Source organism: Stegostoma tigrinum, chromosome 28 (genome assembly GCF_030684315.1).
Source record: "Stegostoma tigrinum isolate sSteTig4 chromosome 28, sSteTig4.hap1, whole genome shotgun sequence".
Taxonomy (NCBI): domain Eukaryota; kingdom Metazoa; phylum Chordata; class Chondrichthyes; order Orectolobiformes; family Stegostomatidae; genus Stegostoma; species Stegostoma tigrinum.
The window spans coordinates 33,352,873-33,369,420 of record NC_081381.1 but is presented as its reverse complement, the minus strand read 5'-3'; the positions used below and the strand labels follow the sequence as shown (position 1 = coordinate 33,369,420).

The 16,548-nt window shown below is 47.1% G+C and overlaps 1 protein-coding gene across 6 annotated transcripts in view; it reads left to right on the top strand.

The window, feature by feature from the left end:
* The window catches only part of LOC125466570 (kazrin-like), a 607,575-nt gene that overhangs the window by 527,877 nt on the left and 63,150 nt on the right, over nucleotides 1-16,548 (top strand). For all 6 annotated transcript variants that reach the window (XM_048561207.2, XM_048561206.2, XM_048561210.2 and 3 more), the window contains 3 exons: nucleotides 5,986-6,104; nucleotides 6,666-6,897; nucleotides 10,570-10,671. In XM_048561207.2, coding sequence (XP_048417164.1) covers nucleotides 5,986-6,104; nucleotides 6,666-6,897; nucleotides 10,570-10,671 — 453 coding nt within the window. The remainder of the gene's footprint in view (nucleotides 1-5,985; nucleotides 6,105-6,665; nucleotides 6,898-10,569; nucleotides 10,672-16,548) is intronic.

Below are 16,548 nucleotides of genomic sequence, written 5' to 3'. Positions count from 1 at the left end.
GAACCTCTAGGTCCCTCTGTTCTACAACACTACCCAAGGCCCTACCATTAATTATATAAGCACCACCTTTGCTTGATGTACCAAAATGCAATACCTCGCATTTGTCCCGATTGAACTCCATTTGCCATTTTTCAGCCAATGGACTCATTTGTTCAAATGCTTTTGTAATCTTATTTGTTAAGTGTATTTGGTCCACAGAGTGTTTATGCTCCTTCCTCCCATCTTTCCTTGCCCAAATCTATCATCGTAACCATCTATTCCCCTTCAAATGCTTATCTTGTTTCCATTGAAATACATCTCAAGTATTCACTTCAACCTTTCCCTGTGGGAGTGAGTTCCACATTCCCTCCACACTCTGGCTGGGAAAACATCTCCTGTCTTACCCTGAGATAGTAGGAACTGCCGATGCTGGAGAATCTGAGATAACAAGGTGTAGAGCTGGATGAACACAGCAGGCCAAGCAGCATCGGAGGAGCAGTAAGACTCTGATGCTGCTTGGCCTGCAGTGTTCATCCAGCTCGACACCTTGTTGTCCTATATTACCCCATTGGATTTCTTGGTGACTGTCTGGAATTGATAACCTTTCATTGTAGTCCTGCCCACACTCTCTCCTGTACTACCTACTAACCTCATCCCACCTCCTTGACCTGTCCGTCTTCCCTGGACTGACCTATCCCCTCCCTACCTCCCCACCTATACTCTCCTCTCCACCTATCTTCTTTTCTCTCCATCTTCGGTCCGCGTCCTCCTCTCTCCCTATTTATTCCAGTTCCCTCTCCCCATCCCCCTCTCTGAAGGGTCTAGGCCCGAAACGTCAGCTTTTGTGCTCCTGAGATGCTGCTTGGCCTGCTGTGCTCATCCAGCCTCACATTTCATTATCTTGGAATTCTCCAGCATCTGCAGTTCCCATTATTTCTCACACTCTCTCCTGTATCTGTTCTATGTGGACTTCAGAGATACAGAACAACAGGACTGGGAGTGTGCTCCAGTGTTACTAACTGAGAAAGGATATGAGATAGTTCAGGTTGTATTTAACTGCAAATATCTCTTCACTCTTTCAGCTCCCGCATCTGTTGTACTGAAGAACGGTTGTACTGTTTCCTGCTTTAATACCTTCAGAGTATTGACACCCCACCGTCCCCCGTCCCACTCTCTGTTTTCTCTCTCCCATCCACAAACAAGCGATTAATGATCAAACACAATACAGCCTAATTGCTACAGGTTTCACAATTCACAATAGATTCTGCAGCAGCCTCAATCGTTCAGGCAACTCTGGGCACTCCCTGTAACTGCACTCACTGCAGCTAAACAGTCAGAATATGAAGTAAATGCACAGCTTTGTGTAACGTGATGCTAGTATAGATCACCCTCTTTGATCATTTCTCACCAAAAGTTATTAGTTGTGTGATTCTCTGCAAGTTACCAGAGCCAGATGGTTCGAGGTGCAGGGTCTAATACACAGTCCTGAAGCTACCATGCCTCGAATTATGAGGTGTGATAATGTCCCACTCCTTTCTGCACTGACCAATGCCGTCTCTCACCTCCCAGTCAGGGAGCCCTGTGTCCAAGCATCAGCTGTGAGATATGTAGCCTCGTGTCAGAGTATGCACTGAACGGATTCAGAGTTACACCGAAACACTGCTCAGCTCGGAATTGACATTATTTCAAAGCACTGCAGGCTTTCCCAGTGCCAATGAAACGCTTTTCTTATTCATTGATGGGACAGGGACAAGGAGAAATAATAAGGTTTTGGATAACAGATATGGGGTGGGGGCGAGTGGGTGAGGAAGAACATGTTTACACAGTGAATAGTAAAAACCCGGAACTCACTGAGAAACCACAAGTGGTTCACACAGAGGCAATCGATGGTTTGAAAAGGAAATTAGATGCAAATTTGGAAGAAATACACTTGTGGGGCTAGAGCAAGGGCCTGAATTGTTCCACAAAGAGCCAGTATGGATTTGATGGGTCGAATGGCTTATTCTTCCGTGCCACTAGACTCAGTGCATTCACTTGTGTGAGTTACCAGAAATCTTATGGAACCCATAGCTCATGCAGAATTAGTACCTTTGGGAGATGGAGCAAGGAAACTGTGGGATCCGGCTCTGGAAAGGGACGACTAGGGAGCTTTATATTGATCATAAAGTCAGTTCTAGCTTTAATGAGAGAACAAGTTTCATTCCACTCCCACACACCTCAGATGTCCTCGTTTTTCAAGGACCGCAACTTCACCCCACAGTGGTCGTGAATGCCCTCGACAGTGTCTCCCGCATTTCCCGCAACACATCCCTCACACCCCGTCCCCGCGATAACCACCAAAAGAGATCCCCATCATCGTCACGTAACACCCCACCAACCTCCAGACGCATCGCATCATCCTTTGGCAATTCTGCCATCTACAATCCGACCCCACCACCAAAGTCATTTTTCCCTTCCCACCCTTGTCTGCTTTCCAGGGGGGGCACTCTCCCCATGACTCCCTTGTCCGCTCCACACTTCCGTCTAACCCCACCACACCCGGCACTTTCCCCTGCAACCGCAGGAAGTGCTACACTTGCCCCCACACGTCCTCCCTCACCCCCATCCCAGGCCCCAAGAAGACTCTCCACATCAAGCCAAGGTTCACCTGCACATCTGCCAATGTGGTATACTGCATCCACTGTACCCGGTGTGGCCTCCTCTACATCGGGGAGACCAAGCGGAGGCTTGGGGACCGCTTTGCAGAACACCTACACTCAGTTCGCAATAAACAGTTGCGAACCATTTCAACTGCCTCTCCCATTCCTTCGACGACATGTCCATCCTGGACCTCCTGCTGTGGCACGATGCCACCCGAAGGTTGCAGGAACAGCAACTCATATTCCGCTTGGGAACCCTGCAGCCTCATGGTATCAATGTGGATTTCACCAGCTTCAAAATCTCCCCTCCCCTGGCCACATCCCAAAACCAGCCCAGCTTGTACCCACCTCCCTAACCTGTTCTTCCTCTCACCTATCCCTTCACCCCCCTCCCCTTGACCTGTCGTCCTCCCCGGACTGACCTATCCCCTCCCTACCTCCCCACTTACACTCACCTTTACTGGTTCCATACCGGCCTCTTTAACTTGTCTATCTCCTCTCCACCTATCTTCTCCTCTATCCATCTTCGATCCGCTTCCCCCTCTCTCCCTATTTATTTCAGAGCCCTCTTCGGAGGAGAAACAAGCCATAATTGGGCACCTCACCTCCTGCTATTTCCAGCCACTGTCAGCTGCTATTTAAAGCATGCTCAGTGTTATCATACGTATAATCATTCATAAACAAATATTAGAAGTATAATAATCAGGAAATTCAAAATCAGAATCTCTTAATAAGTATTTTTTTCTGCAGCAGGTGAGACTTGAACTGGGGCCTCCTGGTCCAGGGATATTACTGGTGAGCCGCAACAGCCCCCATCCAATCATTTTTATCAGCATTCCACAACCTAAGTTCTTCTGTTGGTCAGTATAAAATACTGATCATTTAAATTATTGCAATAAAAGTAATTAATTCTAGCAAATTGTTCTAAAATGTCTTGTATTTTATGTAGATTAGAAGATTTTAAATTAGAAATGACAATATAGAGAAAGGCAAGGCAACACAATGGCAACAAAGTAGGATTTTAAGTTGCCTTTTCAAAATTAGATGTGTGCAAATTTGTAATATTTATTCAATTAAAAGCATTGGGAGCAGCAAAAGCCCATTTGGTCCTTCAAGGGCTTTTTCATTGGAGCGAGGAAGGATGAGAGGTGACTCGATAGAGGTGTACAAGGTGATGAGAGGCATGGATAGAGTGGATAGTCAGAGACTTTTTCCCAGGGCAGAAATGAATATTACGAGGGAGCATAATTAGAAGGTGATTGGAGGAAAGTATAGGGAAGGTTTCAGGAGGTAGGTTCTTTACACAGTGAGTGGTGGGCATGTGGAATGCGCTGTCAGCAGTGGTAGTGGAGTCAGATACTTTAGAGACTTTTAAGCGACTCTTGGATAGGCACATGGAGGATAGTAAATGTAGCGTATTCAGGGTGGATTGATCTTAGTAGGATAATAGGTCAGCACAACATTGAGGGCTGAAGGGCCTGTACTGTGCTGTACTGTTCTATGTTCTATGTTCTATAAACGGTTCAAATTGTTGTGCTATGTATTGATTCTTCAGTCACATCTGGTTGTGGGAAACAAGGTGACAAACCGCAGCGTGGGAGCCACCTGGTGGGGACTGTGTGTCACTTCAGCTGCGCTGTGCAATCCACGGCAAATGCCCCCAACGCTTTCTGTTCAGAGTCACTTCAAAAATAATTCATAGCAATATGCACCTGGTCTGTGTAGAGGAACTCAAATCGACCAGGATCATCTAACGAGCAGCATATGATCCTTACCTCCCTGCTCAGGTACAGAGTGCACTACTGCAATTTCATGCTTAGTGTACATTTTAGTAAAGGATCTCCCCCTACGCTTCAATGCTGTAAGGCCACAGTTAGGTGGGCACACACTGGGTCCATTGGCGAAGATAAATTGATGGATAATGAAGGAATCACACTACTTACTCTGTGCTGGTGAGCTATATTTTTCAACTCGTTTATCCAGATTAATTAATTAAATCAAACCCCTACACCATTTTAAAATAAGGCATTCTCCCTGATCCCAAAACCCTGGCTCGCTCCAACTTCCTGGATTTAAAGTTCTGACTCCTACTGATTAGCTAGGCCTGAAACTTAAAATCCCGCCAACAGACCCAGTCCTGGCCTTCCCTGTTGCTGTATCTAGGCTTCAGCGTGGACCCCAGTCTGAGATCTGCTACAGAGTCCAATCCAAGATCTGCTGCAGAACCCAATCTGTGATCTACTGCATAGAACATAGCACAGAGATCTGTTGAGCACAGGAAGAGGCCCTTTGGCCTACGATGTTGTGCTAAACATGACAGCAAATTAAACCAATCCCTTCTATCCTGTCCATATCCCTCCATTCCTTCCTTCATTGGTTTATCTAAAAGTCTCTTAAATGCCCCTAGCGTATCTGCCTCCATCACTATCCCTGACAGCAAATTCCACACTCCTACTACTCTTTGTGTAAAAACTTGCACCCCACATCTCCTTTAAATTCTCTTCCTTTAACCTTAAATGCATGCTCCCTAGTACTGAACATTTCAACCCTGGGAAAAAGATTCTGACGGCAACCCTATCTATGCATCTCATAATTTTATAGACTTCTATCAAGTCTTCCCTCAGCCTCTTCCGCTCCAGAGAAAACAACCCAAGTTTTTCTAGCCTCTCCTTTTAGCTCATTATCTCTAATCCAGGCAGCAATCTCTTCTGTACCCTCTCCAAAGCCTCCACATCCATCCTGTAATGTGGCGACCAGAACTGAATGCAATACTCTAAGTGAGGCCTAACCAAAGTTTTTTAAAGCTGCAACATGACATTCTGGCTCTTGTACTCAATTCTCCAACAAATAAAGTCAAGCATGCCAGATGCCATCTTTACCACCCTGTGTACTTGTGTGGCCACTTTTAGGGAGCTATGGACTTGAACCCCAAGATCCCTCTGTACATCAATGCTGCTCAGGGTCCTGCCATTAACTGTATACTTTTTCTTAACATTTTATCTCACAGTGCGCAACACCTCACAGTTGCCTGGATTAAACTCCATCTGCCATTTCTCCATATCTGTAAATGATCTATATCCTGCTGTATCATTTGACAACCTTCTACACTATCCATAACTGCACCGATCTTTGCATCATCTACAAACTTATGAACCAACCCAGAACCCAGTCCAAGATATACTGCAGAACTCAGTCCGTGATCTATTGTAGAGCCAAATCCATGATCTACTGTAAACCCCAGTCTATGATCCACTGCAGAGCCCAGTCCATGATTTACAGTAGCCCTGCAGTAGAACAGTCCATGCATGTTCCCCTCTGGGCCACAGGATGCAGTACCCATTCTAACCTTCCCTCCTTCCTCTGGCAGGTCTTGCTGAGCCTGAATGACGATGATTTGGAGTTGGGCCTGGGAGTAAACAGCACGATGCACCGACGGAAACTCCGACTGGCGATTGAGGACTATCGGGAAGCTGAAAACGGGAAGGGGTGAGCAGAGACCTTCAGGTTATACCTCAGCCTTTCCCAAGTACTTCCCGGGTCCTGCTAAAGATAGCAGAAACTCATTGCTGGACTGATCGTTGCTCCTTTGTGTAGCGTGAAGGCTGGTATTGGGGACTGGTAAACATCAACAAAAATACTACATGGAGATTAAGTAAATCCTGAATATTACCTGAAGCTAAGACAAACTATTAAAGGTCGGAAAAATAAACAATGAAAAGTAAATTTACGCCAGATGCAAAATAGCTCATGGCGCCACCTCTCCTTCTTTTCCCATATCACTAATGGTCAAGGTCTTAACAAAACAGGCACTAAGGTCTCATTGAAGGGACATTACCAACCCCAGGAACCACCCAACATGTGCAATGTGTTTCAGGGGCACAGTTCCTGATGACCTTTGACCTGCACTTGCTATTGGAGATATGCCTCACCGGATATCTTTGCCGTTGTAACCATGCCCCATGAGAAAGTAAATGTAACGTCTATATCTGGTGGTAACTGCAGCAAAGCTGACAGCATTTCTATCTGCACTGGTTACTGTCTCTGCAGGTTGTCCAAAGCCTCCGAGCTGGACCACCATTGGGTGGCGAAGGCATGGCTGAATGATGTGGGCCTCCTGCAGTATTCCCAGGCTTTCCACAACCACCTCGTTGATGGCCGAGTGCTGAACTCTCTGACAAAGCGGGATCTGGAGAAGTACTTGAACGTGTCGAAGAAATTTCACCAGATCAGTCTCCTGCTCGCCATTGAGCTATTCCGACAGTGGGATTTCGATAGAGAGGTGACGTGTCTGTGTGTGTGTGTGTGTGTGTCTGTGTGTGTAGCTGTGTGTGTCTGTGTGTGTGTGTCTGTTTGTGTGTGTGTGTTTGTGTGTCTGTCTATGTGTGTGTGTGTGTGTGTGTGTGTGTGTGCGCATGCGTGTCTGCGTGTGTGTCTGTATCAATGTGTGTCTGTGTGTGTTTTTGTGTTGTGTATGTGCGTCTGTGTGTGTTTTTGTGTGTGTGTGTGTGTGTGTGTGTGTCTATGTGTGTGTGTATGTGTGTCTGTGTGTGTATGTGTGTCTGTGTGTGTTTGTGTGTGTGTGTGTGTGTGTGTGCGTGCGTGCGTGCATGCGTGTGTGTGTGTGTGTGTGTGTGCCTTTAGAATACTGTTTAAATATATGGTATAGTATATGGAAAAATACCTAGAGACGAGAGGCTCTGATCTAGAATACAGTGCATGAAAGAGCCACAGCAGCAGGTATGTTAGTAATGTTAAAAAAAGGCATTTGATCAATATTTGAAGAGACACGTTGTACTGACTGAATGGATCACTGTTTGAAAGAAGCTGCTGTGGTACAGGACGTTGGTTGCCCTGCTTCTGTTCCTCACTCCCTGATCCAATAGCTTCTCCACTCTACTGCGGACTGTTCTGGTCCCTCAATGCAACTCGAGTGTCTGTGCTGCTACCTTGCCGGGAAGTGGGGCTCAGACACCATCTCCCAGGAAAGCCATCATCAGACACTCTCTCTGACTCCTGTGCCAAACTAAAGTGTTTTGATTGAATCCAAAAGGATCGTCAATTTATACATGGAAACCTCATGGCTGTTATAAACCCTTCAGCTCCTCAGTCACATCACACAATAGCAGGCAAGGTCATCTCTGACAAATCCCTGAGAACTGGCATACAGCTTATGTGCAAACTCTAAACACTGTAATTATGGTATTGTTTGGTGTACAATGAACATTCCAGGATGTGGAGCGCAGTGAAGCAGATTGCTGCATTAGTGATGTTTAGTCAGTGAGTCACTCTAGTTGTAGGCTGTGACAGCTGGGGGATTTACAGGTTTCACGGAGCTTGAATTGTCGAATTTAACTTGAGGTGGAAACTTGTTTTTATTTAATCTGTTCTTGATCCGAGTTTTATTAGTCTGAGTGCACCTCTGCTCAGCAAGGAGGTGGTGTTTGTTCTTGCTGGGATGGATTGTGCGATGACAGCTCCCCGGGAGACACACAAAGCATCAGACAGACCATAGCTGTACAGAGTGACAGGGCTGGTGATGGTGCCAGCCGTGGTTCAGTGGGTAATATGGTCATCTCTGAATCAAAAAGTTCCCACTTCACATCATCAAGGCTGATGTGCCACATGCAGGGAGTGCTACACGGTCAGAATAAGCTGTTAGACCGGAGTACTGTCGTCCCTCTCGGGTTGGTACATTAAAGAAAAATCCCATTGGCAATGTCACAAAGAAAAGCAAGGCAGTTGTCCCCACTGACCTGAAAAATATTTAACAACCAACCAACACTGGATTCTCTGGTATTTATCATATTGTACAGGCTGTTGGAGCTTGCCGTGCATAAATTGGCTACCACGTTCTCAACATTACGATGGCACCTACAATCTTCCTGAAGCCCTGAAACATGCGAGGTGACTGCCAGCCCATTCTTTGATGGCTCAAGGGCTACAAACTCCAATTCTGTACCCAACCATTCTATCCTCCTCACTAACTAAGGATCTGCAACCACCGCTCCCCCACCCCCCCCCCACCCCGATCAGGGACCAGGATCAGGCAGACCCGAAATGTCTGCTCCTCTGATGCTGCTGGACCTGCTGTGTTCATCCAGCCCAACACCTTGTAATCTCGGATTCTCCAGCATTGGCAGTTCCTACTATCTCTGAATCCATTTGTAAATGTTGGCTTTGTGAAGCCAGGAGTTCTAACTCTGCACACCTGACTCATGGCCAGGAATCCAGGCGCGGCTGAAAAGAGGCCCCACTGAGAAGTCAAGAAAGAAATGAATGAATATTCAAGGGAGAAAACACATTTAGTTGAAACAATATAAAAGAGAGAGCATTTGCCTTCAGCAAGAGAACATTTATAGGTATTTAGGCAAACCTTGGAGGAGGTAAAGTGATGGAATTCTAGCTTGGAATTAAATAACCAAAACTATACAAACCCACATCCATGCTCTGAATATCACATGACTTTTCCAAGTCTTTTTGATGAACAGACACAATTTATTTGTTTCAAAAGTTGACCCACTTCTTTACATACAGCTCTTGTCATCATACACTGAAGGATTTGTTTGGTATTAAAATTGAAGATTGTCACAAAGGAGGAATAAGGTCATTGACAAGGTACAATACTTACTGGTTTTTATTTACCCACTTAACTGGAGAACTGGCCATGTTCCAGACAGTGCCAAAGTCAAACTCACACAGCAGTGTCCGACCTGCAGTGATAGGAAGCCGGGACAGAACATTCCAGAGAACTGGACAAGGAAACAAGGTGTGGGGCTGGATGAACACAGCAGGCCAAGCAGCATGTTAGGAGAAGGGAAGCTGACGTTTCGGGCCTAGACCCTTCATCAGATGAGTTAATACTCTCATTCTTGACTTGTCACCATTGTCTTTCACCAAAATGTTGACTTTTTTATTCATTCGTGGGATGAAGGCATTACCGGCCAGGCAGCATTTATTGCCCATCCCTAACTGCCCAGAGGGCAGTCAAGAGTCAACCATATTGCTGTGGGTCTGGAGTCACATGTAGGCCAGACCAGGTAAGGATGGCAGTTTCCTTCCCTAAAGGGCGTTAGTGAACCACATAGGGTTTCCAACAATTGACAATGGATTCATGGTCATCATTAGAATCTTTATTCTGGATTTTCTTTAAATGAATTCAAATATCACCATCTGTTATGGCAGGATTAGAACCCAGGATTTTCAGAACATTATCTGGGTTTCTGGATTAACAATCCAGCAATAATACCACCAGGCCGTCGCCTCCCCAACCATTCCTACAACTGCTGGGCCAGCATTTCTTGCTGCCTGTCTCTGCCTCCAATGACAAGGATTAGAAACACCAGTGTAGGAGTAGGCCATTCAGCCCATCAATGGTCTTCCACCATTCAATTAAATCACGTCATAATGCAAATGCTGGAAATCTTAAAAAAAACCATAGCGGCTACTGGAGAAATTCAACAGGTCAGGAGGGAGAAGAATAGGAATTAACATTTCGAGTCCAGCATGGCTCCTCTTAGAAGTTCTTCAGTTCTGAAGAAGATTCAAAACATTAAACCAATTAGATCATGATTTGCTTTAGGACTCAATTTGTGCGCTTGGAATCTCTTAGCAGAGTTGCTTAACATAAATCTATTAACTTTAGTCTTGAAATTTCCCTTTGATCCTCTGCAGCATCAACAGTGTTTTGAGGAAGACTTCCAGATTTCCACACCCTTAATGTGAAGGAATGCTTCCCTGTGTCCCCCCGAAATGTCTTTATTCCCGATTTTCTTTAAATGAATTTCAAATTCAACCATTTGTTAGTTTTAGGCTTAAAATTTTCAGCGACCAAAGCAAATAGGTTTTCTCTGTGGCACTACGATGACCAGATGAAACACTTCAATGAGAGTGCCACAGTATTGATTTGGGTACCCAGTGTCTGAAGGTGATTAATTTCTCTCCTCAATTACAGATTTTACATGAAAGAAGAGCCTGGTGTGAAAATCACAATGTGGATCCTCTAGTATGGACCAACCAACGGGTCATTAAGTGGGTCAGGGAGATTGATCTGAAGGTAGGCTCTCCCAGATATTCCAGCAGAATAAGTCATCGTGACATGTCATCATCACTGCTCTCTGCTATGCAGGCCTGCGCTAGGATAACAACTCGGTGTAAGGGAATAGACTGAGAGCAAATGCCAGTCACCCTATTGTAGAAAGGATATTATTAAAGAGAACAAAAGAACAAAGAAAATGATAGCACAGGAACAGGCCCTTCAAGCCTGTGCCGATCGAGAACCTCTGCCTAAGCCTATCATCTATTTTCTAAGGATCTGTATCCCTTTCCTCCCTGCCCATCTATGTACCTGTCAAGATACATCTTAAAAGACACTAACGTGTCTGCATCTACCACATCCACTGGCAACGCGTCCCAGGCGCCCTTTCCACTTTAAACTTGAACGGGTGCAGAAAAGAGTAACTCGGAAGCTGTTTGGACAGGAAGGTTTGAGATATAAGGAAAGGCTGGGACTGCTTTCCCCGAAGCATAGGAGACTGAGGGGTGACCTTACGGAGGTCTATAAAATCATCAGAGGAGTATTTGAGGGAGATAATGGACAGCTTTTCCCCAGGGTTGTGGAGTCTATAATTAGAGGGCCTAGGCTTAAGGTGAGTGGGGAGAGACACAAAAGGGTGCAGACGGGTAGTTTTTTCACACAGAGGCTGGTGAGCGTCTGAAACAGGTAATGGTGAAGACGAGTATGATTTTGTCATGCAAGAAACATTTAGAGAGGTTGGGACAGGTATGGAGGGATATGAATCAAATGCGGACAAATGGGACTTGTTTATTTATGAAAACTGGGTAGCATGGGTAAGTTGGGCTGAAGGGCCTGTTTCCATACTGTAGACCTCGATGACTCTAAGTTACATCTTGCTAACGGTGCGTTTGTGCTCAAAGGTGAGGCACTGAAATGGAATGGCCATTCAGCTCATCAACTTATCACTGCTTTGGCGTCTGTTCCAATAGTCAGGCAGAGGTTTGAAGTCTTCCCAGCCAGACACCACCAGAAACAGGCTGGACCCTTGTACCCATTAGTGTGTAGATGGCATCACTGGTGCCCTGCCCATCCGGATGGAGATCCCCACACAGCCACCTTGAGCAGTTTACCTTGATGCTGGCTTCTGAGGAGGAGCTGTAATGCAAGGCCTGCACTTGTGAAACTGTGATGTGTGGGCGGTCATATTAGGGGGCGACGGTGTTGACTTCCTGTCTCCTGCATCCAGCGGTTTGGATGCCAGCTTTGGGCGCCAACAGTCTCTGGAGGTTTCTGCTACCTCACACTGCCCCTCACCCATAGTCTTCTCATGGCATTGCCTGGCCGTCCAATGTCATGGCAGAATCCTGCACCAACACTGGGAGCAAACAAGTTCTTCATTATCATTAACAAGGCTCTTCACTGTAGGTCAAACACCTCCGATACCGTCTTAACTAAAAATGAAAATATCCAAAGAAATTTATTTTATAAAAGCACACACATGGTGCCCCTGGTATTTTTTTGCTTCCTTCTGGGTTGGGCCCCAGTGGCTTCCATAATATTTCCCTTGAATTCCCATTAGCCCCGGAGAAGTACTGGAGAGGTGGTAACCCCAGGCTGTGGGCCTGGCTCCAGCCTTCGCTCAATATTTTTTTAACTGTTCACTCGTTTCAGTCTCTAACAAATAAAGCAATGTGCTACATTTACATAGTGCCCAGTTTCATCCATAGACAAATTCTTTAGATAGCCAACAACAGCACCTTACTTTTATGTAGCACCTTCAATGCGACAAAATGTCCAAAGGTTCATCACAGGAGCGTTATAACATAGGATATGAACCACAGAAGGAGGAATTTGGTTAAATGAGCAAAGGTTTATTCGAAGAGGTCTGTTTAAAGTGCACCTCAAAGGAGGCAAGTGTGCAGGGAAAAAGGTGGTGAGATATGAGAGGGAATTCCAGAACTTGGAAACTAGGCAACTGAAGGCATTGTCATCAACAGTGGAGCAATTAAATTAGCAGCTCATTAGTGCAGAGAAGGATTCTGCCAGCAACAAATGCAAAGCAAGATGAGCAGGTCTGCTACAATAGTTAGAACAGGATTGTCCCCTATCTCAGCGAGATCTCCCCAAGACCTCTCCAAGATCTCACGAAGAGCTCACCCTTATCTCCCCAAGAGCTCATCCTTATTTCACCAAGAGCTCACCCTTATCTCACCAAGAGCTCACCATTATCTCACCAAGAGCTCACTATTATCTCCCCAAGAGCTCACCATTATCTCACCAAGAGCTCACTATTATCTCCCCAAGAGCTCACCATTATCTCACCAAGAGCTCACCATGATCTCCCCAAGAGCTCACCATTATCTCACAAGAGCTCACCAAGGTCTCACCATGACCTCAGCAAGATCACAGAAGTGGAAGGGAATGTGTGTTACCTACTCTCCTATTTGGTTGGGCATGGTGTGCGACTGCAAAGGTAATGGAAGCAAATTATGCAACATTTACTTCCATGGTTCAACTCGGAAATCTAAAGCCAATTTATTGGGGTTTTGGGTGGAATGACACCATGCAATGTCTCTACATCCCTACATGTTTCTTCTCCCCCTCAGCATCATTTTAAAACTCCTTCAACAGGGTTTAGAGCAAAACCTTGGGTGTACCTACATACTAAATTTGTGAAGGCAGCTCACTACCACCTTTTCAAGGGCAAATAGGATGGGCAATAAATGCCGGTTTAGCCAGTGATGCCCACATCCCATGAATAAACATGCAACATGCTCTGGTCAGATGTCCTAATATCTCCTAATGTGGCTTGGTGTCAAATTGTGCCTGCTCATACCTTAGAACATTTACTTAAAGTGTACACTTACAGTGTACCTGAGTTTGGGGCGGCACAGTGGCTCAGTGGTTAGCACTGCTCCTTCACAGCGCCAGGGACTCAGGTTCAATTCCAGCCTAGGACGACTGTCTGTGTGGAGTTTGCACATTCCCCATGTGTCTGTGCGAGTTTCCTCCGGGTGCTCCAGTTTCCTCCCACAGTCCAAAGATGTGCAGTTTAGGTGGACTGGCCATGCTAAATTGCCCATAGTGTTCAGGGATGCTTGGGTTAGACAGGGGAAATCAGGAGTAGAATAATGGTTCCGGGTGGGATGCTCTTCAAAGGGGCAGCATGGACTTGTTGGGCCAAATGGCCTCTCTCCACACTGTAGGGATTCTGTGATTCTAGAAATGAAAACTGTTGTTGTTAACACCTCCAGAAGTATTATCCTTGCTGAAAGCTAAGGACCTCCTCTTCTAAATGTTATGATGGCTGAGGATCTATATTTTCTCTCGATGACAAACCAGACTTGCATTTAGAATCGTAGAATCCCTACAGTGGGGAAGCACGCCGTTCAGCCCATCGACTCCACATTCAATATGCAGCATTTTAATTTCTCATTATAAGGTTTGGATGGCTTTGCTTGATGGAGCAGCAACATTGGCCAGAGGCATGAGGATAATCCCTGCCTTCTCCAAAGTATGCTAGGAGAAAGTCCACATCGTGGGAATAAACATGCAGGGCCTTAGCTCTTTGAGTGATAACACTCCTGATGGTGCACTGCTCCTTCACATGTCTTGCTGGCTGGAGCAAAGCTCAAACCTTCTGAATAAAACCGACAAGGTGCGGGAAAAAGTGAGGAGATGTGACCATCCTCGCTCTATGGGGCTCCTATACTCCACATGACTACTGAATAGCTGTGTGGCTGGAAGATCGACCGGAAAGTTCTCCAGGCGCCTTAAATGCCTCCTTCCAGTCTGTCTTTCCCCAGAAGACCAGCGGCCTCCTCCAGCAGTCTGCCTGAGCCTTGTATTGCCATGGGGACAGGCTGCAGGCAGGAACTGACACCTACACCTTGTATCACCATGGGGACAGGCTACAGGCAGGAAGTGACAGGTACAGCTCGTATCACCATGGGGACAGGCTACAGGCAGGAACTGACACGTACAGCTCGTATCATCACGGGGACAGGCAACAGGCATGAACTGACACACACACCTCATATCGCCATGGGGACAGGCTGCAGGCAGGAACTGGCACGTACTACTTGTATCGTCATGGGGACAGGCTGCATGCAGGAACTGACACGTACACCTTGTATCGCCATGGGGACAGGCTGCAGGCAGGAACTGACACGTACACCTCATATCGCCATGGGGACAGGCTGCAGGCAGGAACTGACACATACAGCTTGTATCGCCATGGGGACAGGCTGCAGGCGGGAACTGACACGTACACCTTGTATCGCCATGGGGACAGGCTACAGGCAGGAACTGACACACACACCTTGTATCGCCATGGGGACAGGCTGCAGGCAGGAACTGACACGTACACCTCGTATTGCCATGGGGACAGGCTGCAGGCAGGAACTGACACGTACACCTCGTATTGCCCTGGGGACAGGCTGCAGGCAGGAACTGACACATACACCTCATATCGCCATGGGGACAGGCTGCAGGCAGGAACTGACACGTACAACTTGTATCGTCATGGGGACAGGCTGCAGGCGGGAACTGACACGTACACCTTGTATCACCATGGGGACAGGCTGCAGGCAGGAACTGACACATACACCTCATATCGCCATGGGGACAGGCTGCAGGCAGGAACTGACATGTACACTTCGTATCGCCATGGGGACAGGCTGCAGACAGCAACTGACACGTACAGCTCGTATCGCCATGGGGACAGGCTACAGGCAGGAACTGACATGTACAGCTTGTATCACCATGGGGACAGGCTGCAGGCAGGAACTGACGTGTACACCTTGTATCACCATGGGGATAGGCTGCAGACAGGAACTGACACACACACCTCGTATTGCCATGGGGACAGGCTACAGGCAGGAACTGACATGTACACCTTGTATCACCATGGGGACAGGCTACAGGCAGGAACTGGCACGTACAGCTCGTATTACCATGGGGACAGGCTACAGGCAGCAACTGACACACACCTCGTATCACCATGGGGACAGGCTGCAGGCAGGAACTGACACGTACACCTCGTATTGCCATGGGGACAGGCTGCAGGCAGGAACTGGCACGTACTACTTGTATCGTCATGGGGACAGGCTGCATGCAGGAACTGACACGTACACCTTGTATCGACATGGGGACAGGCTGCAGGCAGGAACTGACACGTACACCTTGTATCGCCATGGGGACAGGCTACAGGCAGGAACTGACACACACACCTTGTATCGCCATGGGGACAGGCTGCAGGCAGGAACTGACACGTCCACCTCATATTGCCCTGGGGACAGGCTGCAGGCAGGAACTGACACATACACCTCATATCGCCATGGGGACAGGCTGCAGGCAGGAACTGACATGTACAACTTGTATCGTCATGGGGACAGGCTGCAGGCGGGAACTGACACGTACACCTTGTATCGCCATGGGGACAGGCTGCAGGCAGGAACTGACATGTACACCTCGTATCGCCATGGGGACAGGCTGCAGACAGGAACTGACACATACAGCTCGTATGGCCATGGGGACAGGCTACAGGCAGGAACTGACATGTACAGCTTGTATCACCATGGGGACAGGCTGCAGGCAGGAACTGACGTGTACACCTTGTATCACCATGGCGACAGGCTGCAGACAGGAACTGACACGTACAGCTTGTATCACCATGGGGACAGGCTACAGGCAGGAACAAACACGTACAGCTCGTATCACCATGGGGACAGGCTACAGGCAGGAACTGACACACACACCTCGTATCACCATGGGGACAGGCTGCAGGCAGGAACTGACACATACAACTTGTATCGCCATGGGGACAGGCTGCAGGCAGGAACTGACACGTACACCTCGTATTGCCATGGGGACAGGCTGCAGGCAGGAACTGACACGTAGACCTCATATTGCCCT